The sequence below is a fragment of the Pelodiscus sinensis genome, chromosome 1 (assembly GCF_052426305.1).
Source record: "Pelodiscus sinensis isolate ZL-2025 chromosome 1, ASM5242630v1, whole genome shotgun sequence".
Classification (NCBI taxonomy): Eukaryota; Metazoa; Chordata; order Testudines; family Trionychidae; genus Pelodiscus; species Pelodiscus sinensis.
Window position 1 is genome coordinate 191,054,065 of NC_143052.1, and position 26,688 is coordinate 191,080,752.

The 26,688-nt window shown below is 41.4% G+C and overlaps 1 protein-coding gene across 6 annotated transcripts in view; it reads right to left on the reverse strand.

Annotated features, from left to right (window-relative positions):
• The window catches only part of HLCS (holocarboxylase synthetase), a 203,228-nt gene that overhangs the window by 119,338 nt on the left and 57,202 nt on the right, over positions 1-26,688 (reverse strand). For 5 of the 6 annotated variants that reach the window (XM_075911737.2, XM_006125992.5, XM_006125991.5 and 2 more), the window contains one exon: positions 14,871-15,142. In XM_075911737.2, coding sequence (XP_075767852.2) covers positions 14,871-15,142 — 272 coding nt within the window. Of the gene's footprint in view, positions 1-785; positions 1,340-14,870; positions 15,143-26,688 lie in introns of those variants that run through there. The other variant, XM_075911751.2, reaches the window with a different exon arrangement.

Below are 26,688 nucleotides of genomic sequence, written 5' to 3' on the forward strand. Positions count from 1 at the left end.
ACAGCGTTCTAGCTTTACGTAAAGTATGTCAACTCCAGCTATGTTATTTATGTAGCTGGAATTGCGTACCTTAAGCCAACCTTCTACCGCAGTGTAGACCTGCCCTTAGTGTGATTGGGTCAAGCAGGCAGCTATCTTGGAAACAGCATCTATTGCATAAGGAGAGTACCTACTTTTCATAACCCACTCCCAGTTTGGGATCCTCAAACCTGCCCCCAAAATATTCAGCAACCCATAAAACTGGTGGTCCCTTTTATTAACAGGAAAAAAATATACTATCTTTAACATAAAAGGAAAAGGCACATGTTTTCATTCCAATGCCATGAAAAACAAACACACAAGGTACATGACAGCAAACTAGGAATGCAATTCTTTAAAACACTCAGGGTCTGTTTCTAACAGGTGGAAAGAGAAGCAAGGAAAATTAACCCCAAGGCATATGCTTGTGGAGATGACAAGCCGAAATACAAAATCCTTCAACAAGCATGTAATGAAAAACACTGGTATCATGGAAAAATGACTGGGAATGGCACAGAACCAAATTGGAGTCAAGTACATCTGAATTCTTGGCTTTCCTACTGCATGGAAAGAAATGACTTTTGGCTCTGTTACAAAAACTTTTTTCACAATTTTTAATTATCAATTTGGAGTCAAGCCCTTTCATTTCAAATGCTGCCATAGAGTACCAATGAGTAAAATTATATATATATATATATATATATATATATATATATATATATATATATACACACACACACACACACACACACACACACACACACAAATAAAAGTACTGTACCTTCCCAACTGTCTTAACCAATAAGAAACAAACAGGCTACTATTGAGACTTGTCCAATAGCAGCAAAAGGACCTGTCAAATGGAAAGAGACTTCTTCTGTTCCCTGATCTAATCCACATCACCCGAGGTGGGTACAAAACCAGAAAATCCTTCAGGAGTGAGAACATGGAAGTAGCTGTCCTGTAGACAGGCAAGGGAAGTATTTAATAGGGGAGAACACACATTTTTCTGAGAGAAAAGACTTGTATTTTTATTATTTGCAAGACTTGCATGTCAAATTATAAAACTGAAGTAAAATGATAATGACTTGAACAATGAGGAAGTTAAAAAATGCTTCCTGAACCTTCTTAATAAGTAAGTAATTCAAGTGTTTTACAATAATCAGGTGTTTTACAATAATCAGGTTATCTGCAGTGTAGCAGTAGGCTTGTTGCTTCCAAGATGTTAGGAGAGACGAGGAGGGTGAGGTAGGCAAGGGTCTTTTCCTGGACCAACTTCTGCTGGATTCTTGTCTCAGTAATCAAGTTATACATTCATACCCTACATGCAAGTTAAATTATTTGTAGATTTTTTTAGTCATCAATAATTTTTAAATCTATGTACCTTTAAAAAAGGTTTCTGTTTGCACATATATTATTCCACCTGCAAAGTCCACTCTGTTTACACACATTTCTTTCTTACATGGTGACTTTGTTTTGTAACTCCAAAATATAACCAGGGGTCAGCAATTATTCAGGGACCTTTTCTCTCTCTCTCCATGGGTATGTCTAGACTACATTGTTTTTCCGAAAAAAATGCCATTTTTAAAAAAAAAAATTCACCTGCGTTCACACTGCAATCGCGTTCTGTTGAAATTAAACCGAAAGAACACAGGGTTTTTTTCAACATCGGTAAACTTCAAATTACACGGAAGAACGCCTTTTTCGAAAAAGCTTTAGAAAAAAGGCATGTGTGGATGCAGAACAGGGACATTTTTCGAAAGAAGACGCAATCAAAAAAAGCACGGGTGCCCTGGTGTCCATTATGTCAATAGCAATCAGGGCTTTCTTTCAAGAGAGTATCCATGCAGTCTGGACGCTCTCTTTCAGAAAAGCAGATTGCTTTTTCGATCTGGTTTTGAGGTGTGGATGCTCTCTTTCGAAAGAAGCTTGCAGTCTAGACGTACCCCATTATTTTACATATATCAGATTTTCCTCTACTTGCACTTCACTGAACATTTTTAAACAACTCTGAAGAGAATATTAAGGATAAAACAAAGATTTAAGGACAACATCCAGAAACAATACACATTGTCGCCACAGAACGAAAAAGTTATCCCTTTTGCTACTCATGAATTTTCCTGCTCACTAACCTGGACCTTTTTGAAGGGTGGAAAAAAGACAATATCTATGAAAATGACGACTCTCTCTGGGCAATGCATAAAAAAATGCAGGGCTTGGAACTGCAAAATGACTGAATACCTTATCATGTAGGGTTATGTAAAAATGAAAGACTACAGTAACAAATGTCAGACAAATTGTTTGGGTATTTTCAATACTAATTAGAATTCTATTTCAGATGCTATAAGACATAGTTCAGTTATATACTGGTAATCCAGCCCTGTGCATATTGGCTCCACGGAGCTGCCTGGTACCACTCCCACCCCACTGCTGCCTCTGCAGAGGCAGCAGAGGGAGTAGGTGGGAACCAGTGCTCCCTGCAAGAACCAGCTCTCCCGCCTGCCCTCCTGCATGTAAATGTGTAATTGCTGGGGAAAAAAATGGCAGTTACATGTTTACAAAAATAAACATTTGCTAACATACCTAGCTACCACATGACAAGCTTTAACGATCTTAAACATAGCAAACTATGTCTACAGGAGCATTAAAGGAGGTTTTTAGTCAAGTTAAGATGACAATAGGAAGACAGACTTTTTTTTTTTGGCCTTTGTAGATAAACCATAGTGAGAGCTACTGCAAGTGTCTGCAGGATTGTGCCTTAAACAGGTAAGCACGAGGGACAGGATGCTATAAGATGGTGGACTTCTATGGCATAGCCTGGTATATACCCATCTTCTTTCCACAATTTGTTTTATACCTTCTTTTCAAGTTTTCAGTTACCTATGTAGGAAGGCAATAGTTACAGGCTTTTTGGAATAAGTAAGCTTTAAACCAGGACTTAGAGAAGGTAAGGCTTAAGAAATGATAGAGGTTGGACCCATGCATTTTCAGCTTACTATTTCGCTCCCAACCTAAACATTATCTGTTCTTTGGAACTGCTGTTTCAAGTTCCACTTCACTATCAATTTCCTAGAAGTGTCAGAAACACAGAATTGTTTACACCTTTCATTGTTGCTTCTCTTTGAATAAAATAACTTGAACAGTTTTAAAATTAATGTTGAGTCTTAAATCACCTTTCAAAATAACATCAAAAGCTAACTATCAGGCACTTACAGCCTACTCTATTAGCATCATTTAGCATGGACACTTTAATTGACAGGGTTTTTTTCCTTTCTTTCTCCTCCCCCTCTGCTCTTTTTCTAGGGTTGTCAGATGGTTTCAACAAAGATACCAGACACACTTGACATTACATCACATGTCATGATCATGAGGGTTAGCCAGCAGCCTGGGGACTAAGGGATTAACTATACCTAACTCAGGTAGAGTTAGCCAATAGGAATGTAGGTAGGAATCTCAAACTAGGACAAAAGAATTTTTAGATTTCCCACCTTTGTCCTGTTAGAGTTCCTCTCCAGTTACTGAGAGAGACAGACATGTCTCTCTCTGCAAGAAACCATTCTTCACTTCTGTAAGTAGGGTAAAGTTTAGATAAATCTGTTAGGTTTTATTGTTTTATGGTTTGGGAAATGGGATCTGATGTTCTGGCTTTCTTTTGTAACTAAATTCTAGGCCCATGAAGTTTCTCCATGAGTGTATTATTTTGTTACTTTTCTATCTAGTCATTATGCTTGCAACAAGAATATTGTGGGGTTAATAAAAGTTTTCTCTTTTCTTTTTATTAACCTGGTATTTGGTTAATGGTTGTGTCCTAGTTTGTACTTTAGGGCTGGGATTTCCCAAGTGATCTCTCCCCTGATTTTTCACATCAATACTTGGGTGGTGGCAGCGGAGATTTTTATCCCCCAAAATCTAGGGTTTTAAGATTTGGGGGGGAAGTTTTATACCAAAGCCTGGTAGATAAGATTTTGGGTTATGTTTGCTGGCCCTCACTTCTGCATTTATTGTGCCAGAGCGGGGAAGGAGCCATGACAGCATCATTTAGCATGGACACTTTAATCAACAGGATTTTTTTTCCTTTCTTTCTCCTCCCCTTCTCTGCTCTTTTTCTAGGGTTGCCAGATGGTTTCAACAAAAATACCGGACACACTTGACATTACATCACAATCTACATTACATCTTATTTAGAAAATACCTGACATTTATATTTTCTCAATTTGTTTCCCCAAACAGAAAGCTCAAATACTGGACTGTCTGGTTTAAAACCAGACACCTGGCAACCCTATATTTTTCTGGTTCATATTTTAAACTCTGGGCCATTTGCTTCATATTTATCATCTGAAGAAGTGGGCTGTGCCCGTGAAAACTCATGATACTATTTATATATTTTTGTTAGTCTTTTAGGTGCTACAGGACCATTATTGTTTTTTTTTTGTTTAGTTACAGACTAATACCACTACACCTCTGAGACTTTCAAAATGAGATGCACAAGTGAAGTCACAATTTTGTGAACTTTAGGCTATGCAATTCTCAAAGGGCATTAAAGAAAACTTAAATGAGATCCCAGAAATTCAGAGTATTTTTTGCCCCAGGGCTTTTTAAATCACTGAGCAGTATTTATTTTGACTTGTCATTTTAATTAAATATCCCTATTGATCAGGTATATGAGAACAATTTACTCACTCTGCTCCCATCCTAAAATTCACTGTCCTGCTGTATGAATACAATCATGTGTCATGTCCATAGCTACTGCATCTCACAGAGTGTTTTTAAGCTCATTCTTTCCATTATGCATGGGTGGAGTATGTCCTACAACAGCATTTTTATAACTGACTGACTGACTGACTGACACACACACACACCCCTTTAGACATTTAAAACAGGTCATATATTGGACTTATACACAAAAACCCAGTCAGTCTACAATCTAAAACATTATTAATATCAACTATAACATTTAAAAGAATAAAACTAAACATTCACCATGTATACCTAATTAATATTCTCCATTTTTTTGAACAGTTCAACTATTCCATTCAATAAAAGTATGCTAGAAATATTTATTTATCAAACTCTTGAGTGCCCCTGGACTAACAAACATGTCCCTACAGTGAATTACTTATATCATTATTCCAGCTGTATCCTTAAAAATAATAAGACTGCTAAATCATACAATCCCACACATGCTATGAGGGCCTAATACTGGAAAGGTTAACCTGTTCAGGTAACTTGGTGATAGATCGTTTGATTGACAGACAAAAACTCTGGAATGAGACTTAAATTGAAGTACTCATGATCATTACACATTTTTACTGATTAATGAAAAAAATAGTAAGAAATGTTTAAAGATAATATTCTCAAAGGACTTAGCAACAGTAATATCTCATGCAAAATCAAAAGCATTACTGATCAGCCGAAATATCTAAACAAATCTTTATTTTACAATTAGTCTAATACGCTTCAATTTAAGGTACTTAAAGGTGTATTCATACTTTGTATGTTACCACAGTACATTTAAATGTATGCCAACAATAATACAGTGTGTATATTAATATATATAAGACGTCAATACAAGCTGTCTGGAGAGCTAATGAATAATCAAGGGATTTAAAATTAAACTGCAGAATTTTCCCTTAGAATCTTTAGGACAACACTGTCAAGTTCAATCTATTCATTTAAAACTCCAGAATCAATTTTTCAAACTTTATGACAGGTCTAATAGTTTCCACCTGTTTCTATTGCTTGACTTTTTGACTGGCACATTACCAGCCAGGGTGGAAATGTAGACAAAGACCTCTATTAGGCTCCGGCTGTTTCTCTACTGTGAGGTCAGTCAGCCATTAAATTAGTTCCAGCCTCCTTTCTTCTTCTATGTCTTAATTTTTGGTGGATATGTAAGTTTGGAGGTTTCAGGGGGTGTGAAAGAAGAAAGAGTAAGGTACAGCATTCAGCTTTTAGAAAAGGTAAGGAAAAACCTCAAATCATCTTACATTCTGAAACTTAAACAGCATACTTCTAATCATCATTATGTTAACAATTATTGATTAACTGACCACAGTTTAATGCCTACAAAGTGACTTCTATATCACCTTTTCAGTTGACTTAAAATTTCACGTTTTTGTAAACAATTGAAACACACTATTTTTACTAGACTTCTTAGCATTATCAGGGAATTCAATGGCTATTATTTTTAGTGCAAGCAAGGAGATCCTTTTTTCCCCCAAAAAAATTTCCCTTTGGCTTGGACCTTGGGTTGCCAACTGTCTAGTCACACACACTCTTGCTCCACCCCCTTTCCCTGGCGCCCCTCCAGGGGCCCTACTCACTTCATTTCCTTTCTCTCCTTTGTCTGTTGTCCCCCACTGTCACTTTCACAAAGATGAGACAAGGGACTGGCATGTGGGTTCTGGGCGGGGACCGAGGGGTTCAGAGTGAAGAAGGTGGTCTTGGCTGAGCCTGGCACATGGAGTTGGAAGTGCAGGCTCAAGGAGAAAGTCTAGATACAGGAGGGAGTTCATTGCTGGACAGTGGATTGGGGTGCAGGCTCTTACTAGGCAGCACTTACTTGAAGTGACTCCTGGGCAGTTGCCCTGCCTGTCCTAGCCCCACAAAGTTCCTGGAAGCGTCAGTCAGGTCCTTGGCACCCTGCCCTTAGGTGCCATAAGCAGCTCTTCACACTGCCCCTGAATGCAAGTGCTACTCCTGCAGCTCCCATTGGCTTTCAAAGCATTGAAGTGCTTCAGTGAATTGCAAACTACATATGAATAAAGGTGTATATCAGCCAACACAACGAGGCCACAATACCACCAGCCACACTGTCAGGTAATGAAAAATGAGTCTTCCTGTAGACAGAATTTAAAATTGGCCAGGACACCCGTCTCCAGCAAAAGGCTATTTAATGATGAGGACTTCTAAATTTTCTATTTTCTCAATATCCCTTATCAGTTATTCTCTTAAATCCTTCTCAGTCAATGCTATGAGTTCAGGACTGTCTGCAAATCTAAGGTTATTCACTGTCCTCATAAATAACATGACTCATCTTGTTTCAGAGCCCAGTGCTACAGCCATTACTTCCTCCATCAGCAATGCAAAGATCTGCTTGTATTCAGGGAAGGCATTCTATTCCTTTGGTCCAGAGTGTAATACCCCTCGCAATGGATTAACACCCTTTTGCTACAGCAACTCACACACTCTTGGATAATAGCACAAATGATAAGCATTGCTAGGGAACTGAAAGTTATATCCAGGTAAGCTGACAGCCACAGGCAAGGTGTATGTAGGTGGGGAAGGCTGGCTCCACACTCCAGAAAGGGGCAGCCAACTTTCAGCAGCATCCAGAACACCCCACACTGGCCCTCACACCCTTAGAGCTTCCCAGAGCACACTGGATGGTGCCCTTGTGACAATTAAAGGGCCATGGTCTCTGGGCGCTGCCGCAGCCTCAGTAGTAGTGGCTGCAACGAGGAGTCCCGGGCCCTTTAGAATCATGGGCCCTAGGGCACTTGTTCCCCCGGTCAGCAGGCCAGGCTATATCCTTACAGAGTGGAGTCATTGGTGGTAAAGAGTCTCACTTAGTAAGCAAAGCCAGGACTCCACTGTACACCTGCTGCCTTGGCCACCTGTCCAGACTCAATAGGGGTATGTCTACACTACCCCGCTAGTTCGAACTAATCCGAACTAGCTAGTCCGTGCCGCGTGTAGCCGCGCGGCACGGGGTCCCGACCTAGCCGGCATTTAAAAATGGCGCCGGCCAGCTTCATGCAAATGAAGCCTGGGAAATGCAAATCCCGGGGTTCATTTGCAACTGCGGATGACTACATTACCCCCGCTAGTTTGAACTAGGGGGGTAGTGTAGACATACCCTAGGCTATTCCCTGGTTCCAATAGAGTTGCCACAATCATTGCACAAGCCTATTCTTATTTCCTCCCAACAACAACTCAGATGAATAGAAAACTGCTCTCAACCTGACATCTACCCTCCCTTGATAGAGAGGCCATCCTCTGGTTACAGAACCTGGACATCAAGTGCTGACATCTGCATACAAGACCAAGAGGAAGGAAGACATACCAAGCTGAACAAATACTGTGATAATGTACATATAAAACCATTCTATCAGCTTCCTGTCATCTCTCACTCCACTCATGAATCTGATGTTCATGTTTATTACTTTGATCAATTTCATTGGGAGGCCATACAGTCTCTGAACCGACTGAACATTGGCAATGAGAAGACAAAATTACAGTAACTGGGAAACAAAAGGACGGGATAAAGTTCAAACTTAGAGAAAAATAACTGAAAAAAATGGACAACTTATACAGAAGAATGGGAATTGTGAAAATGACAAAAAAGACAACTTGAACCCTGATTTCTGCATTCAGAAAGTTTAAGATCTGGAAACCTGAAATTATTTCAGTAAAGACAAAAACCAAGATACAAGAGACTGTCCACCAACACTGCTGTATGAGTCAGAATGCTGGGAATATGACTAAAGCCAATAAATATAAGACATTGGTTGCAGAAATGAACTGACAGAGGAACACAGAATTTTTTTATTTTCTGTAGACTTGAAACTAATAGGAAAATGATGAGGGTAAGAAATAACATTGTTTCAGAAGACTCAAGACAGAAAACTTCAATGATTTGGATATGCAAGAATGGAAAGTGGAAAGATATCTTACATGGTGATACATACCAAAGTGGGGAAAAAAAAAAACCCACTAGAAACAGGGAAAACAAAAGATAGACAGTGGGCAGAGATAAAAGAGGCTGAAAGAAGAACATATCCATGAAACTAGTTGTGGTGCTGGTAAACCAGGTGCCCGCTTTGGCCATGGCTGTAGTAGTTAGCTAATAACTGACAATCTCATAGCTAGAAACCAAACTAGCTCATCTGTATGGTAGGTACTAATTTTATATTAATACATTTAGGCTCCATCTACACTACAAGTTTTCTCGGCCAAAAGTATGCTAATGAGGGACTCATTTGCATGAGTTGTGATCTCATTTACATATTTTCTGCCGATCTGTTTTTGCCTTGGGGTTTTTGCGCAAAAACAAGCAGTGTGGACATTTTCTTTTTGTGCAAAAACCCTTTTTCCCCGCCAGATCCTTATGCCCCAAAAAAGGAGGTTTACCGATCTTGCAGTAAAAGAGGTTTTTGCACAAAAAGAAAACATCCACACTGCTTGTTTTTGCGCAAAAACCCATAGGCAAAAACGGATCGGCAGAAAATATGAAAATGAGATCATGACTCATGCAAATGAGTCCCTCATTAGCGTATTGTTTTGCTGAGAAAACTTGTAGTGTAGATGTAGCCTTATTGTTTAGACTTTAAAACAATAACCTGTAACTTAGCTGCATGAATCAATCTCACTTTGTAACTCAGAAAATGTTTGCTCTGGATATGTGAATCCAGACATGCAAATGGTCCCCTGCAACTATTACGGGGACCTATCAAGATTTAATAGACCACTAAGAAATAGCAAAGCACAGAGGACTAGTGAATGGCCAAGTAACTCATTTCATTAACCGGAAGGTCAAATGTAAAAGATAAAACAGGATCACAAGAAAACTAGTTATCTCTTTGCTTTCTGAACTCTCAGGCTGTGTCTAGACTGGCAAGTTTTTCTGGAAAATCAGCCGCTTTTCCAGAAAAACTTGCCAGCTGTCTACATTGGCCGCTTGAATTTCCGCAAAAGCACTGACGATCTCATGTAAGATCGTCAGTGCTTTTCCAGAAATACTATGTTGCACCCGTTCGAAATAATTTTGCGCAAAAGGGCCAGTGTAGACAGCACTGTACTGTTTTCCACAAAAAAGCCCCGATCGCGAAAATGGCGATCGGGGCTTTTTTGCGGAAAAGCGCGTCTAGATTGGCCACGGATGCTTTTCTGCAAAAAGTGCTTTTGCGAAAAAGCATCCTGCCAATCTAGACGCTCTTTTCCGAAAATGCTTTTGACGGAAAACTTTTCCATTAAAAGCATTTCCGGAAAATCATGCCAGTCTAGACGTAGCCTCAGAGAACAAGGGACATTAAACTAAGGCCAGATCTACACCACACACTTCAGTATAACTATATATCTCAGATGTGAAAAACCCACACTCAAAGTGATGTAGTAATATGCCAATCTTAACACCCCTCAACTCTGATGTAGAAAGCACTATATCAGCAAGATAACTTTTCCTATCAACGTATCAACCCCCTCTCATGGAGTTGGAATAACTATGCCAAGGGGAGAGTTTTGATTTAGAACAGCAGTTCTCAAACTGTGGGCTGGAACCTTTAAGAAGGTCATGACCCTTCTTTCAAATGGGATTGCCAAGGCTGGTTTAGACTTACTGAGGCCAAGGGCCAAAGTCAAAGCCCTAGCTTTCACTGCTTGGGCCCAAAGCTGAAGGGCTTCAGCACAGGGCAGCATGGCTCAGGTTACAAGCCCCCCAGGTGCAGGTGAAACCCTGGAGCTTCATCTTTGCCCTCCCACACCCAGGATGGAGGAGACTGGGCTTTGTCCATCCCCACCCCTCAAGGTTCAGGCTTCAGGGGCCCCCTCCTGGGTTATGTAGTAATTTTTAGTGTCAGAAGGGGTTCTCAGTGAAGTTTGAAACGCATGGATTTAGAATTAGAGCTTCTTCATCAAAGAAGAGGAGCAGAGCAGCTGAGGCAAAGATTTCTAGGAGTTATTCTTGAGTCTGCTCTGAAAGACATTCTGAATTGACAGACCAATACAACTCTGTCACTTTAAGGGTTTAGATTAAAGTAAGCAAATTACACACACACACACACACACACACACACAAGTTTCAATCTATAAGACTCATCTCTTTTTTTTCTAGTTAATATACCTTTAAATCAGTGGTGCTGAAACTGTAGTTTGGGACCCCAAAGTGAGTCTCAATTAGGGATGTTAAAAATTGTTTCTTTTTTTTGTAAACATGTAACCACTGAAAATTTCAATGGTTACATGCTTGCACACAGGGAGGAAAGTCAGCTCCACAGGAACCGGTGCGTGCAGGGAGCTGGTACATGCCTGCACTCCCCCCTGTACCTCCAACACTCAAGAGTTCAGATATTCCTATTGCCACTGCATAATCAGAAACAAATGTCAGTGCAAATGTATAGAATCACTCAAATGTAGCACTGAAAGGGACTTCAAAAAGTCATGTCCAGACCTGCAGTGCTGGCCCACAACATTTTGGCACCTGAGGCGGGAGCTCAAATGACTCCCCCATGCTCCCTCACGTCACCAGCAGCACACACAATTTTCTACACTCTGGATCCTAGGGGCACCTCCCTGCCCTCGCCCACAGTCTGGCATCTGAGGCGGCCGCCTCAGTTTGCCTCATGGTAAGGCCTGCCCTGCAGACCTGTATGCTGAGGCAGGACTCTACCTATACCAGTGTTTCTCAAACTGTGCTCCGCAGAGCCCCAGGGCTCCACGAGACATCTCCAGGGGATTCGCGAGGTTGGCAAACTGGAAACATCAATAGGTACAACATATACAATCAGTGGACCGCTGGGGCTCCGCATAAATTGTTACACATGTTAAGGGCTCTGGAGCCCAAAAAGTTTGAGAACCACTGACCTATACCATTCCTGACTGGTGTTCTTAAAAACTGCCATCTGAAGCCTATTCCAGAGCTTAACTACTCAAAGTTAGAAAGGTTTTCTTAATATCTAAGCTGAATGTCCCTTGATGCACAATAAGCTCATTACTTCTTGTCCCACTTTCAGTGAACATGGGGAACAACTCATCTCTGTCCTCTTTAAAATATCTCTTACCATATTTAATGACTTATCAGATCCCCCAGAGAGACTTCTTTTCTTAAGACTTAATATGCCCAAACTTTTTTAGCCTGTAGTCATAGGACAGGTTTTTTAAAACTGTTATCCTTTTTGCTGTTTTCATCTATACTCTGTCCAATGTATTCACATTTTTCCTAAAATGTGACACCCAGCACTGGAGCCAGTACTCCAGCTGATGTCTCACTAATGCTATAAGACACCCCCTTTACTATACCACAGAAAAATCTAAAATTATTCTATCATTGGATCACAATGTTACTTGTATTCAATTTGTGATCCACTATAATCCCTCAGATCCTTTTCAGCAGTGGTACTACCACCTAGCCAGTTATTCCTTATTTTGTAGCTGTACATTTGATTATTTCCTTCCTAGCCAAGGTACTATGCAGTTGTCTTTACTCAATCTCATTCTGCTGAATTTAGACTAATTTTCCAATCTGTCAGTCATTTTGAATTCTAATCTTGTCCTTCAAAATACTTGCAGCCCCTCCTGATTTGGTGTCATGTGAAAATTATATAAGCATATTTTTGATTTCATTAACTAAATCATTAATGAAATACTGTAAAGTACTAGACCCAGCACGGACTGCGGTGGGAGTGCACTACATATGCCCTCCCATCTTGAAATCTAGCCAGATTACAAGTCTTTTAGAGTGGCCTTTCAACTAGTTGTGCACCCAAGTTACAATATTTTCATTTAGACTGAATTTCCCTAATTGACTTATGAGAATGTCATGTGAAACTGTGTAAAAAGCCTTATTAATATCAAGACAAAACAGGCATACTACTTCCCCTCACCCGCTAAACTAGGGAGCCTAAACATTCCCTGTCAGAGCCTCTGATCTTCTCCCCTGTCTTCGACAATTATGATGTTCTCTTTATCAGCTTCTCTGACTCTTTCTTTATCAGTTCTAACTCCTCTCCACCTTCCTCCAAACTCCTCTTCCACTCTCCCCCTCTCCCAGCAGGGAAGGCTCTTTTTAAATGGCATGTGTGGCAACCTGAAGTGAAATCAGCTGGTCCTCAATTAATTTGTAGCAGCCCCTACCCCTGATAACTCTGGGTCAGCTGTTCCAGGCTGCCCTGAATTAGGCTCTGGCTAAGTAGGAGAGGCTTTTCTGCTTTTTAGAGCTGCCTCTCTCTCCCCTTCTAATCTAGCCCTCCACAATTTTGTCCAACACAATCTTACTGGAAATTGTGTTTTCACATCTTACTGGGAAATTCAAGTGTTGCATTAGTACATGTCTTGTATTTTGAATATTTCTGTTATTTATTCTAGAAATGCCTCATCCACATTCTCTTCCTGATTTGGAGATCTACACAGTATTCCCCTACCATGATGTGATCCCTAATTATTAACAGAAGTATCACATCAACAGTTTCTTCAGAGACAATAATAATTATTCTGATTTAATCTTAACACTAAAAATTACAGACCAAATCCTATGCAAGAGCCTGAAGAATGGACCCCTATGTCTCTGTGGATTGCTACTGAATTCTATGTTGATATAAATTGAATGCATTGTTCCACTCATACAGATTCTAATGCAGGACCAATATTTTTAAAAAGTTACTTTTCCCCCTCAGATTTAAGCTTATTTTTAATTAATGTGCTAAAAACAAAAAGGGAAAAAAATCAAAAGCAGCAGCTTTAACACTTAGAAAAATTAACTGGTTTTGTCTACATATTAAGGATTTTTTAAATAAAATTATTGTATTAATTAGTTTAATATAATTTAATTAAAATTATTTAGCTGAACAATGTTAAAGCTTTCAAGTTTTCAAAATTTGCATGAGTTTCTGTATCTTATTTCGGATTTCTGAATAAATTAAGTAATTTTGTATATTCTGTTTATGTATCAGATGAAAGTATATATCAGGAAAAATGTAAATTTTTAAATTAACGGATAAAAAAAATTCTTTCATCTATTACTATTAAACGCCACAGAAAAAACTGCTAATATCTAATGAACACTTTCAAATAGTTACTTAAACATAACATTTGAACTACTATAAAATTATTCTAATGCAGACACATTCTAGATAAAATTCAGTGCTTTATTTTGTTTTAATCAAAGCCACCTATTCCTTTACCAAGAAAATACACCCTAAAACATTTTATGTAAGACCTACATTTGGGCTCTACAGATAAAGAACAACAGATCTTCTTGCGGATTAACTAATGAACTGTGACCACAGCTATGATGACTGACTGTGTATGTGGCCAACTGTGCCATATCACATAGGGGCGTGGGACAGATTTCTTCAACCATCTGATTAGTTTATGCTCTGAAACATTACAATGATAGTCCTTGTAAATGGTAGTCTCTAGCATTTAACTGTTAAGTTCTACTGAAAAAAACGTAAACAATGAATGGTCCTGCAGCACCTCAGGGATGAACAAAAACTGTAGATAGTATCATGAGCTTTTGTGGACATAACCCACTTCTTCAGATGAAACAGGTTATACTGTTATTCAACAGACATCCTGCATAGGTATTACCAAAGTCATTTATGTGTTGCTTAAAAGTATTTTATCTCTAATGAATGTTTGGAAACAAAAATCTGATAGTAAAATAATCAAGTCACCAAAAAGGGAATTAAACAGGATATAAAAAATTGTATACTATTACAAAGAAAAAATGGCTTTTTGAATAAGAAAACTCAGCCAAGTTTAGAAAAATCCTGAGTTTTCTATAGCTGCTTATCTAATGTAGTTACAAATATTAACATTTTGCCACAGAGAAACCAGTTCAGTCCTACTACCAAGAAAGTAATTGGCAAATCGAAATGCTTGTAAGGCTTCCATTACTACAGAATCTAGCATTTCCTAAGCATTTACAAATAAACAGTAAGTCTCTTTCCTTCTTACTTCCTAATCAATAGCAGAAACAGCTTGTGTGTATATAAAAGTTACTGAGCAAAAGCTAAGTAAAAAAGTTTTCAACTTCAAGCTGAGCATTTTAATTGTAGTGTAGTTCACTACATACAATTAATTACCATTATATAATTCTTCATGTTTATCTAAGATAGTCTACACCAGCACCTTACCCATCAAGAAGATTCATTGTTGTTGAGGTCACTTCAGCCAATAGAACTATCTTCCCAAGCTTCTTTGTTAGCAGGTTCTGCTGATACATCTGAAGGCTGAAATGTTCAGATGAGAAGCCTCCCACGTCAGTGACAACTGGTATGAGAGATGGCGTTATCTCCATTTCTGGCTTGTAAGATGAGACAAATTTAAGGGTCATCTTGCTGGATTTTATTAATCCCTGAGCATCTTTTTTTTTTCCAAGCCACTTCAGGAAAGAAATACGAATATCCTATGGGAAGGAAAATTAGAGAAATATGTACAATTGCACATTAATGAACACAAACTTTCTTCTGAGAACATCTATATTAAAAGGGTCACTGGAAAAACTAGCATACATTTTCTAGGCTTCCCTTTATTATGATCTGCCTCCTTGCCTGTCACTTCCTTGACCTGCAACCCAACCTCCTTTTCAGCTTCCTGGTCTCAGAGTCCAACCCCTTTCCTACCACAAGACTGTTGGTGACTCTGTGGAGACATTCTTTGTCTCACCTATTCAAGAGTAGAGCCAACCTAAAAACACATGGATACTCTGCGATTTGGCATGCTAACCACTTAATGCTTCTGTGCTACAGAGCACAGGACCCAGAGTTTACTAAAAATGATTCAACAACTAAGTAAAAAGCATTTTCATAATGGTGAACGATTCCTCAGTAGAAAATACTTGCAAAAGAGTTTGTGACAACTATTAAAAATGGACCTCAATACCGATAAATCTTATTTGGGTGAGGCTTTATTTGAACTGGCCAATATAAGGAACTAGCGAAGATTAACAAAAAAGCCAACAAATACCTTATAAAAGAATTTGCATAATTAAGGGTACGTCTACACTTACACCCTAGTTCAAACGAGAGATGCAAAAGTAGGCGTTCGAAATAGTCAATGAAGTGGGGATTTAAATATCCCGTGCTTCATTAGCATGATCTCACCGGCACGTTACTCCACTCAACAACTGTTTCGAAAATGAAAGTGCGCGCAGGGACTTTGGTTCGAGCTAACGCGTCCCAGCGCGCATTTTCACTTTTGAAACAGCTGTCGAGCAGAGTAACGTGCCAGGGAGATCGTGTTAATGAAGTGTGGGATATTTAAATCCCCCTTCATTGACTATTTCGAACGCCTACATTTGCATCCCTAGTTCGAACTAGGGTGCAAGTGTAGACATACCCTAAGAGAATTCTGTTATCAGTGTATAAAAGCCACTGACCATTTTGCTCTTTTGTCAGAGCTTATGATGATGTTTGAAACATTTTAATTCACAATCTGTACAATTAGGACTCACAAAGCATAGTTTACACACACATTCATTCCAAAGCATCCTACTTAGATGCTCAGCTGTCTTTCTTTTGTTACAGAGTCTTAGAAGTGCGAAAAGTTATACTGAAGAAAAAGTTAAGAGAATGGGTGATAGGACTACATGGGTCCTGTGAGATCTCTTGAAACAACAGCTCCACATTAATACATTTTTTGGAATTATCTAATGCTACTGTAGAGGGTTTTACAGGCAGTCCCCGGGTTACATGGATCCGACTTACATCGGATCCCTACTTACAAACAGGGTGAGGCAACCCCGCACTAGCTGCTTCCCTCCAGCAGACCAGGGAGACGCGAAGCTAGCGCCCCCCCCAGCAGACCAGGGAGACACGGAGCGGCTTTTCTCAGCAGACACCTCAGCTTGAGAATAAAGGACTGAGGGAAGTGAGGTGTGGGAGAATAAAACTGAGCTCTGGAGAAATGTTTGGCTAGAGTTTCCCCTACAATATGTACCAGTTTCGACTTACATACAAATTCAACTTAAGAACAAACCTACAGTCCCTATCTTGTATGTAACCCGGGGACTGCCTGTATATAAGATGTTTTGCCATCTCTTTAAAACACCGGCTATTTCTAAACAGCCAAAGTAAAGTTAATGCTGGGACTCTTCCAAAATTAGGCTAAGTACCAATATGAGAACAAGAAGTCAGCCACCCACAAAAAAGAAGCTATCTTTTTGTCGTATTTTTCTCTACTCATTTTCTGAAATATTAATTTAAACTGGATTAGATATCTACAGATCAACTAGGAACAGAAGGTAAAACCAGTAGGCAACATACTGAAACTAAGGCAGGAAAGGCAAGTAAAGCTATTGATGTAATGATTAAAAAAAATACTAACTTTTAAGCTATTTCCCAAATGTTCAAATCTTCAATACATTATTACACGTCTGGTGCACCAGTGAAAGAAGCTGAGGATCTGAAACTTGTGGATAAATGACTCCCCAAAACATTAAGTAATAAGCATAATAACCCGATTTATACCAAATGAGAAGATTCTAAATCCAGTCTATTTGCTTGCAGTCCCACTCCAGTGTCTTAAATGCAGAATAGTTAATACACATTTGGCTGTGGCACATGCTTACTTCTTGCTAATTGTATTTCCAAGGAATTGCTCTAATATAATGAAAATCACAGTGTAACTTTAAAAAAAAATGGGACTTTTTTCTACCCTCCTGCTACGGATTTTCCTCCCAAAGTTTACATCTGCTCAACTATCAGGCTGGGCCACTCTTTCCTGTGAAAGCTATAGCTTCTTCTATATATTCAAGTAATGATTTTGACGTACATTATCTTGAAACCCGGTAGTTCCGGAAAAAAATGAGTTTATTCTATGAAGAAGAAAATGTTTCCCCAATGGGACAGAGAACTAGCATCTAGCCACAAAAGGGCCTGAGATAACAGGCTTTTAAATAGTGACATTTTTAGGTCCAGAGATTCTAGTCTGTCATTTTTAAATATTTATAACTCCTTTCAGCTATGCCCACTGAGCTAAAACAACTAACAACCTGACTTTACAGATGGAAGATACAAAAAACAGTTCCAATCATGTTTATCAAACTCTCTCAAACATTGTTTAGCTTTTGCATATGCACAACTAATGACACAAAAGTTTTTAGCAGTGCTTCTCTGAACCAATCTGAGATACAAACTTGTGACTTTACATAAAATATATAGTATTCCCAAACTCCTGCCAATGAAGTCTTTATATGCCTCTGTCATGTACCACATACAGTCACCCATTATCTCTTACCAGCACTTAGATTTAATTTCTTACAACCAGGTAAATTTTTATTTTGTGTTCTAAACAATCCCAAGGAAAATATTCACCTTAATTTAAGTATCGAAATGTTAACTCAGAAAAAATATTTCCAACTCACATTGAGTATGCGTATATAGGATTTAGGCCTTAATTTCTTAACCCACCAATAGTACAATTACATTTCTATCCAGATACTCAAACTGACTGATACTCATCGTCAAAAGCTCTACACACTTTTCATAGCATATCAACAAAGCACATGGCACAAGGGGCAGTATCATCAGCAGTTGCATATACAATAGAGTCCTGATTATCCAACCTTCACTTATCCAACCTTCCGGTTTATCTGACATAGCCATTCGACATGCTATTTACATGTCCATGCATCACATACCACCATGGCTGTAGCTTTGTTTGTTCCTCTATGCCACTGATTTATGTTTGTGCTGTGATTGTGTTTCATTTTTCCAATTGCATGTTTCCCTTACTGTAGTATAATTGTATTGTTTAAGGAACACGGAATGTGAAAAGAGAAAAAAAGTGGTTCTTTCCATTGAACAAAAACTTGAAGCGTTAAAGAGAATAGACAAAGGCAAGTCCATGCTAAAAATTGCATCTGAACTCGGTGTGGGGTGAGTGACAGTTGGTGACTAGAAGAGGAAAAGAAGTGAGTTGGGAAAGTGGTGCTCTGATCAACCCTCAAGTACAGGACTGAAGGACAGAAAAATGATGAAAAAATGTGAATATGAAAAAGTGAGTGAGGTGTTGTTCTTATGGGTCACACAGAAAAGGAATAAGGGCATGCCTATTATAGGCCCGATTCTGCAAGAGAAAGCTCTGAGTTTCCAAAAGGAATTTAATGAAGGGGAACCTGATTTCATGGGTAGTGTAGGTTGGCTTGATCACTGGAAAAAAAGATTCGGGTTAAGGCAGCTCAGTATATGTGGCAAAAAATTATCGGCAAATCTGGAAGGGTTTCTGAAATTTAAAGCAAATTTTCATTGTCTCATCGACAATGAAGGATTATCAGGTGAGCAGATATATAACTGCGATGAGACAGGCTTAAACTATAAAATGCTGCCTTCAAAAACTCTAGCTTCCCAGGCTGAAGCTTCAGCTCCTGGGTATAAACGAAGTAAAGAAAGAGTAATGATTTTAGCCTGTAGTAACGCGGCTGGTAACTACAAACTAATAAATGCCTTTCCACATTTACTGGAAAGGCAAAAAAACCCATGAGCTTTAAAAACATAGCACCTACTGCTCTACCGGCTTTGTACAAGAATCAGCGGAATGCATGGATGGATTCAGCAATTTTCCGAGGCTGGTTTTTCAAGGAATTTCTTCCTTCGGTAGAACAATTTCTAAATTCGCTAAACCTACTGAGGAAAGCAATACTTGTCATTGATAATGCGCCATCTCATCCTCATGAGGATGAACTGATCAGTGGGGACATTAGAGTGATTTTTCTTCCTCCTAATATCACCTCGTTGTGTCAGCCTGTGGACCAGGGTTAAAGAAAAAAATATCGTCGTAAGCTTTTAACTGCGCTCATTGAGGCGATAAGACGATGGAAATGGTATGCTAGATAAACTAAAGACACTGAACATAAAAGATGTTACTTATTGGATCGCACAATCATGGGAAGAGATTGAACCGCAAACTCTGGCAAGATCATAAAGAAAGTTACTTTCCGAAGACGAAAACATATAAGAAATGGTGCAAGAAAATTGTGATAACCTGCTACATTTGTTACAACAAATTCTAGGCTGTGAGAAGGTGAATGATGATGATATACAGAGGAATGGATGGAGAAAGACGAGCAACAAGAACTGACTGACCGCGACATCATAGCTCTGGTGAATCGAGATGACAACGACAATGAAGATGATGAAGATGAAGATACAAATGACAATGACAAAATGGAGAGAATTAGTCATAGCGAAGGGATCAAGGCTCTCGAGGCGGCACTGGCTTATGTTGAACAACAAGAGGAGGCAACTGCTAGTGATGTTATGTTACTGAGATGCTGGCGTGACCTCAACGCAAGAGGAAGTTACTCCACTATTTTGGAGGCACCACTGCGAGTATCTGCGCCACTTCGCCAAGTAAGTATTTTGTGTAGATCTCTTTCTGCAACATATCAATATTGTTTTAACCTGGTCTGAACACAGGGTTTCGTTCTGTCTGAGCCAGTTATTAGCCATGCAGTCAGATATAACACGTCCAGTTTCGGATGAAGAAGCGAGCCTTGTTCTTGCGAGAGAAGGTCTGGGCGAAGAGAGAGAGGCCAGGGCGGGCGAAGTGACATGTTGTGCAAGAACGGGTACCACGGCGGTCTCCGCCAAGCCGGGGCTATCAGGATTACTGTTGCTGCTTCTATTCTGATCTTCTCTAACACCCGAGGGATGAGGCTTCCCCAATTATAACCCCTAATGTCATTACCTCACAGAAACTTACCTTCCCCCCTCACCCCGACTCTGTTCTAAAATTTGATTTGTCAATTTCACATGCGTTCATTTTTTTTGATTGTATCATTTTGGTATATATGGTTGTGCCGATTTTCTTCCACATATTGATCTGAGGAAGTGGGTCTGGCCCACAAAAGCTCATCACCGAATAAACCATCTTGTTAGTCATTAAAGTGCTACATAGTTCTGCCTTTTGTGTCAGGACTCTGACAGACATGCCTTTCAGGTGTGGAAGAAAGTGTCTGCATGCATGAAAGATGGCTCTTAGTTCTAAGAGATTGATATGAAGACATCTTTCGCTGGGAAGCCACTTGCGCTACATGCTCGTCGTTCATATGAGCTCCCCAGCCAATGAGGGAAGCATCTGTTGTGATCTGGACTGAAGGCTGTGGCCGGTGAAATGGGACTCCCATTGTGAGGTTTTGTGACTTCACCCACCATCATAGGAATGTATGTACGTGAGGTGGAGGAGATACTATTTTGTGGATGCTGTGTTTTGCAGGTACATATACAGTTGCCAATCAGTGCTGTAGGGCTCTTAAGTGAAGCTGCGCATGAGGGACAACAAAGGTGGTCGCGGCCATGTGACCTAGGAGCTTTAAACAGTCGTGTACCGAGACTGTCGGCGCCTTGTCGAGTACGTAGACTAGATTTTGAATTGACTGGAATCTGTCTAGTGGTAGATACGCCCTCACTGTGCAGGAATCGAGAACTGCTCCTATGAATTTTATGCTTTGTGTTGGGTCTAGCATTGATTTCTGCTTGTTTAGTATGAGGCTGAGAGAATCGAAAGTCCATCTGGCCACAGCAACCATCCGCGCGGTCTCTTGTTGAGACACCACTTTGTTCAAACAATCGTCAAGATATGGAAAAGTGACAACCCTGAGATGTCGGAGATGTGCTGCAAAGACAGCGAGAGTTTTTGTCATTTATTACGAAGCAGAGAAAACGTCTGTGTGCTGGATGTACAGTTATATGGAAATAGGCATCCACTGGGGAGGCAGGCCAGCTAGGGGGTAGAGCCAGCAGTGCGGTGGCAGGGAGCAGAAATGGCATCCCTTGGTCCAGTAAAATCGCTCATCCACGACAAGTGAGGTCCCGAGGGTGATGACCTGGAAGGTCCAACCTATGTCTTGTACACAATGCGAGTTTAGCCTCTCAGTCACCATTTCCATTTATCATTCAGAGAAACGGCCATTAAAAGATAAAATCGTTGTTATATCCCTGACCTTCTATCATAACCAGAAGAGTTGACCAGCACCTGGGGACTAAGAGGTTAACTATGTCTCCTGTCCCTAGCCAGGTATTTGGTCAACCAATAGCAAGGAAGGTAGGGATTTCGAACTGGAACAATGGATTTTTTATCTTTTCCCCTCCTTGGTCTGAGTCAGAGTGGTTTCTTCCAGGTAACAGGCAGTTGGGAGGCTGTCTCTTTCTCTCCAAGGAAAGTCTTTTACAATATGTAAGTAGGGCAAAGTTTAGTTAGCCTATCAGGTTTTATTATTTTCTGGTTTGTGGATTTGGAATGGATGTCTGTTTTGTTAAAATTGTTTTTCTCACTCTCTTTTGTAATGAAGCTTTCTAACCCAGGGAATGTTCTCTGAGTATATCAATTGGGTGGCTCTTACCATCTAGCCACCTCAGCTATGCTTGCAACAATAGTTTTGTTTTAATAATAAAAGTTTGTTTTCTTTTTCTAATTAACCGGTATTGGTTCATTTTTGTGTCCTGGGAGGTCTGCCTGTCTGTCTGACTCAGGGGTCAGCTATCACAGACCGCAGATTATTTTTCTCTTTTCAAGCTCTTTTGGGGGAGAAAAGAGCTTGAGGTATATCTGAGGTTTTAGGGAGGAGGTTTCCCAAGTGATCTATTCCCTGGTTTTCTTGAAATACTTGGGAGGTGACAGCGGATATTCCCCAAAGTCTGGCTATTAGGATTTTGGGGGGAAGTTTTTGTACCAAAGCCTGTAGAGACAAGGTTTTGGGGTGCTCTTGCAGGCCCCCACTTCTGCATTTGTCGTGCCAGAGTGGGGAACAGCCTTGACACCCTCACTGTATAAAAGAACAAGAATAAGGCATAGTAACAAGAAACCAACAAGTAGAATCAGGTCTGCTTATTAGCTAAGGAAGGGAGAAGAAATAAAGGCCCTCTTCAGGTAGTCTGGAGGCAAAATTAAAAAAAAAAAAAAGAATCAAACACCCTTAATTCTAAGGAACAGTAAGAGGGGATAGGCTATGCCGCCTGTGACCTCCCTACTCAGAAGAAATTTCTGTGGAATGGAGAAGGGAAACTCACTTTTCCTTCCACAGGGAGACAGATGGGAAATACTAGCAAGTAAAGTGGGAGCAGCCACCGTGTTTGCCCAGTAAGACAAAAAGGCTGTTCCAAAGATGTAAACAGAACCATCCCAGCCATAAGACGAATCAGGGGGGCCGCCCCAGGTCCCATATTTTTGGGGGCTCCCCACAAGCCACCCCTGTCATCCTATGGATGGGAGTCTAGGGGGGATTTTGGAGGCCTGGTGTGGAGGTGGTAAGAGAGGTCATCTCCCCACCACTCTCAGCCCACTGCATGTGGCTTCTCAGTAGCAGCAGGAAGTAGAACATCCCACCCCAGAGAGCTCCAGTTCCTGCCGCAGCAGAGAAGTGAGGTGCAGTGGGCCAGGAGGGTGTTTGACTGCCTAGAGCCTTGCATAGGGCTCTATTATTTAAAATATAAATAAAATAAAAGCTTTAAAATTGTTACTTACAAACACATAGGGAAACAAAGGAAAAACAAACCTACAAAATAAGTTCAAACTGCAGAAACACTCAAAATCCAGTTTCAACTTGATCCATAAGCAAGCTCTTCAATTTTGATCCTCCTCTGGAACTGTGTCTAAGAGCATTTTGCTTACCCCTCGGGGTGTTTTTCTCAATTCAGGCCTTCTTCATCTCAAAGGCTCAGATGGCATGAGTCACAGGGTATAACTCCCAAGACCTTGACTGGCTGAGCCCGCCCCTGGAAAGCAGAAGGTTCAGCCTAGCTTAGCTCAAACCATTTTCATTACCTCATCTGTACCGAAAGGAAGATTAGACACAATGAAAGCCGTTTAATTAGCTGCAACTTTGTTCACTTAACTAACCTGGAAATTCCTAAGCAATAAATTATACTGTGCAGGTCATCAGTATTTCCTTAATCACTTGCAATTATTTGGGAGGGCCAGCCTTCTTACATCCCAAACTAGTCCCAGCACTGTTGCTGGAACCCTGCCATCCTCATTGTATGAGATTTAAGGAGTGTGGGAAGGTCCCCCACAGTATCTGATGTAAGGAGCCACAACCCTCCTTGGTCCAATTTCCTTCAGAGATACTTCCCCCAGAACTCTCTTCCAACGCCTGTTTATCCATTAACTATACCACTTCTGTAATGAATGTGTGCACAAGACATCTACCACATCTGTTACCTATTAAGATGTGACATTTCTGACCTAACCTCCTTTCTCTTTCCTCCTGTGTCTCCAATCAGTTAGAGTGAAGGCGGGGGCGGGAGGGGGGGGGGAGAGAAGAATCCACCCAATCTCTCAGAGTTGGAAAAATTCCTTCCCTACTCCACCATAATAAGGCAAGTAGGATAATGCCCACTGATGATTAGTCCTACTCTGATCCCATGGGTGGGCAGGTGGATGTTGCTAGCTCAAAACAGAATTCTTACCAAGGTCCATGGAGAATAATACACCCTCTACTCCTGGGTACATTTTGGGCCACTATGACCACCCCATCTGGTCCTGCCACACACTGGCTTTGTTCTGGTGAGTACCCTTTTACTCTTCTCATCACAATTCATTTAAGTACAGATGCTTAAAAAGCCCCCACATTCTTCTTTTCTGTAATCAAACAAGGACACTCCATAGCCAGTTACATTTAGCATGTTGGGGGGGGGGGGGGTCCTCAAAAAAAAAAAAGCAGTACTGATCTAGCCTTACATGTCATTGGGAAAAATTACTCAGCCAATGTGAAAATTATTCAGCCTCTGAGACTAAGCAGACAGTTCAACGTATACGTCATTGGTATATATTTTGGACTAGTTTTAGGGTGTGCCTACACTGCATCATTATTCCGGAATAATAATGCGAGCATCTACACAGCAATTCCATTATTTCTAAATAAAATTGAAATAACCAATGACTTATTCCGACTTTGGTAAACCTCACTGCATGAGGAATAACGTCTCTTCTGAAATAGCTATTTTGGAAAAGGGCATGTGTGGACAAGGCACGTGTGGACTCTTGCTGACACTCAAGCCCCTCAAGAGTCCCCTGCCCATCCCAGGGAGCAGTCTGACAGCTCCCAGGAATTTCCATCGACTACTCAATTAGTCGATAAGCACTCTCCCTTTGAAATGTACAAGAGGGGACTCTTGTACATTTCAAAGCTTGCACTCTACAAGGAGCCCGGGATCAGCTGGAATTCACCAGCAGATCCCAGGCTCCACCGGACATTTCAAAGCGGCAGCGCACACTAAACCCGGGGTCAGCATGGGGATCCCCAGCTGATCCCAGGCTCCAAGCCGCTTTGAAATGCTGCACAGAGTCCCTGGAATCTGTGTGGCACTGCAGCTTATAAGTACCCCCCCTCCCTCCTTCCTTGCTGCCTGTATCTGATAGAGGCAGCAAGGAGGTGGGAACAATTAGTCAACTATCCTGCTATCTGATAAGCATTTGGTTATCGAGTAGTTAACTAATCCTTTACTTCCCTAGTCTGGAGTGGAGATCCTGGCCCTAATCGAGGTGTGGGGCGAGGAGGAAAACTTCCAGTCTTTCTGCTCAGACTGCAATGCTGACAGATACTACCACATGGCCAACAGCCTGGCCACCAATGCCCACATCAGGAACCAGAAGCAGATGCGAAGCAAGATAAAGGAGCTCCACCAGGCCTATGCCAGGGTGAAAAAGCACTCCGGGGCAGAACCCTATGCCTGCCCCCGTTATGAAGACCTGCACTGCATCCTGGGGGCCGGTACAGCCCTTTCCCCACCCCTCAGGGCTGGAGACACCCATCACCTACTCGGGGGTCCCAGCCAGGGATGAGGAGGAGCAGGAGGACCCTGACACTGCCAACACCATAACCATGCTCACCCTGGAGCCCTAGAGCCTGGATGTGTCCCAGACAACCTCCAAGGCCAGGGAGGGAACATTAGTTGAGTGGTCATAGTTTTCCCACACAGACAGGATGGGCGTGGCAGGCACTAAGGGGCTGGAGTGTGATCGTCGCTCGGCCTTCTAGGCTTGGGGATTGCGTTGAAGTCCGTGCACATGGATGCACATGCAGCGTCAGTCTATGCCACACAGCCTCAGGAGACAGCACCTGAGCACCCTGTGCTCTTGCTCACAGACTCTGAGAAGACTGGCCACACCTCTGACACCCGCCCAGCAGGATCCATCACTAGAAGGAGACTGGGGACAAGGACACAATCTGGAGTGCCACATGGGCATGCCTGCACACTCAAGGCAGCACCCAGTCCTGGGGACAGCACTGTCAGGTGCAGGTGTGTGCACTGCACACCCAACCCTCCCCCACAAAACCCTCATCCCTTATTCCCCAGCGGCCAAGGATACAAGTTCTCTCCCCTTGGGATGATATCACTGTTGGACCTGGAGTACGCTGATGGAAGTCGAGCCATCTCAAGGCCCCCCCCTCCCCACACACACACCCATTATATCCCAGTGCAGCCAACAATTTCCCATTCTTGCTTGTCTCTGGGACATGGCGGGGGGAGAAGGGGGAAGCATGGCCCCCTGGGGACAACTGGGCCCCTGTAAGAAAGGGCCTGCTATCCAGGCCCCACATGGCCTTGCTCCCAGGACATCACCTTCATATGACCTGGGAACTCTTGGTCTCAGCTCACAGATGAGGGCAAGGCTTCAGGGACAGTGTCTCCAGGGATGACTGACCATCTCTCTTTATTGTCCCCAGCTGGACCAGCTGTGACAGGGGGACGGAAAACACCACCCGAGCCAGCCGCTTGACCTCAAAGGAGCCACGGGCACCAGAGGACCCAGGAAGACCTGATGCGGGAGCATGTACTCATACTCCAGGACCTGCATGAGACACTGGCCCAGAAGCTCTGGGAGGACATGCAGTGGCAGAGAGAGACATGGACGGAGTTACTGCAGTAGGGACACAACATGTGCGTGACTGTGCATGCTCTCCTGACCCACCCGGAGCCAACTCCTGCTCCAGCCCTGCACCCGCTCCCA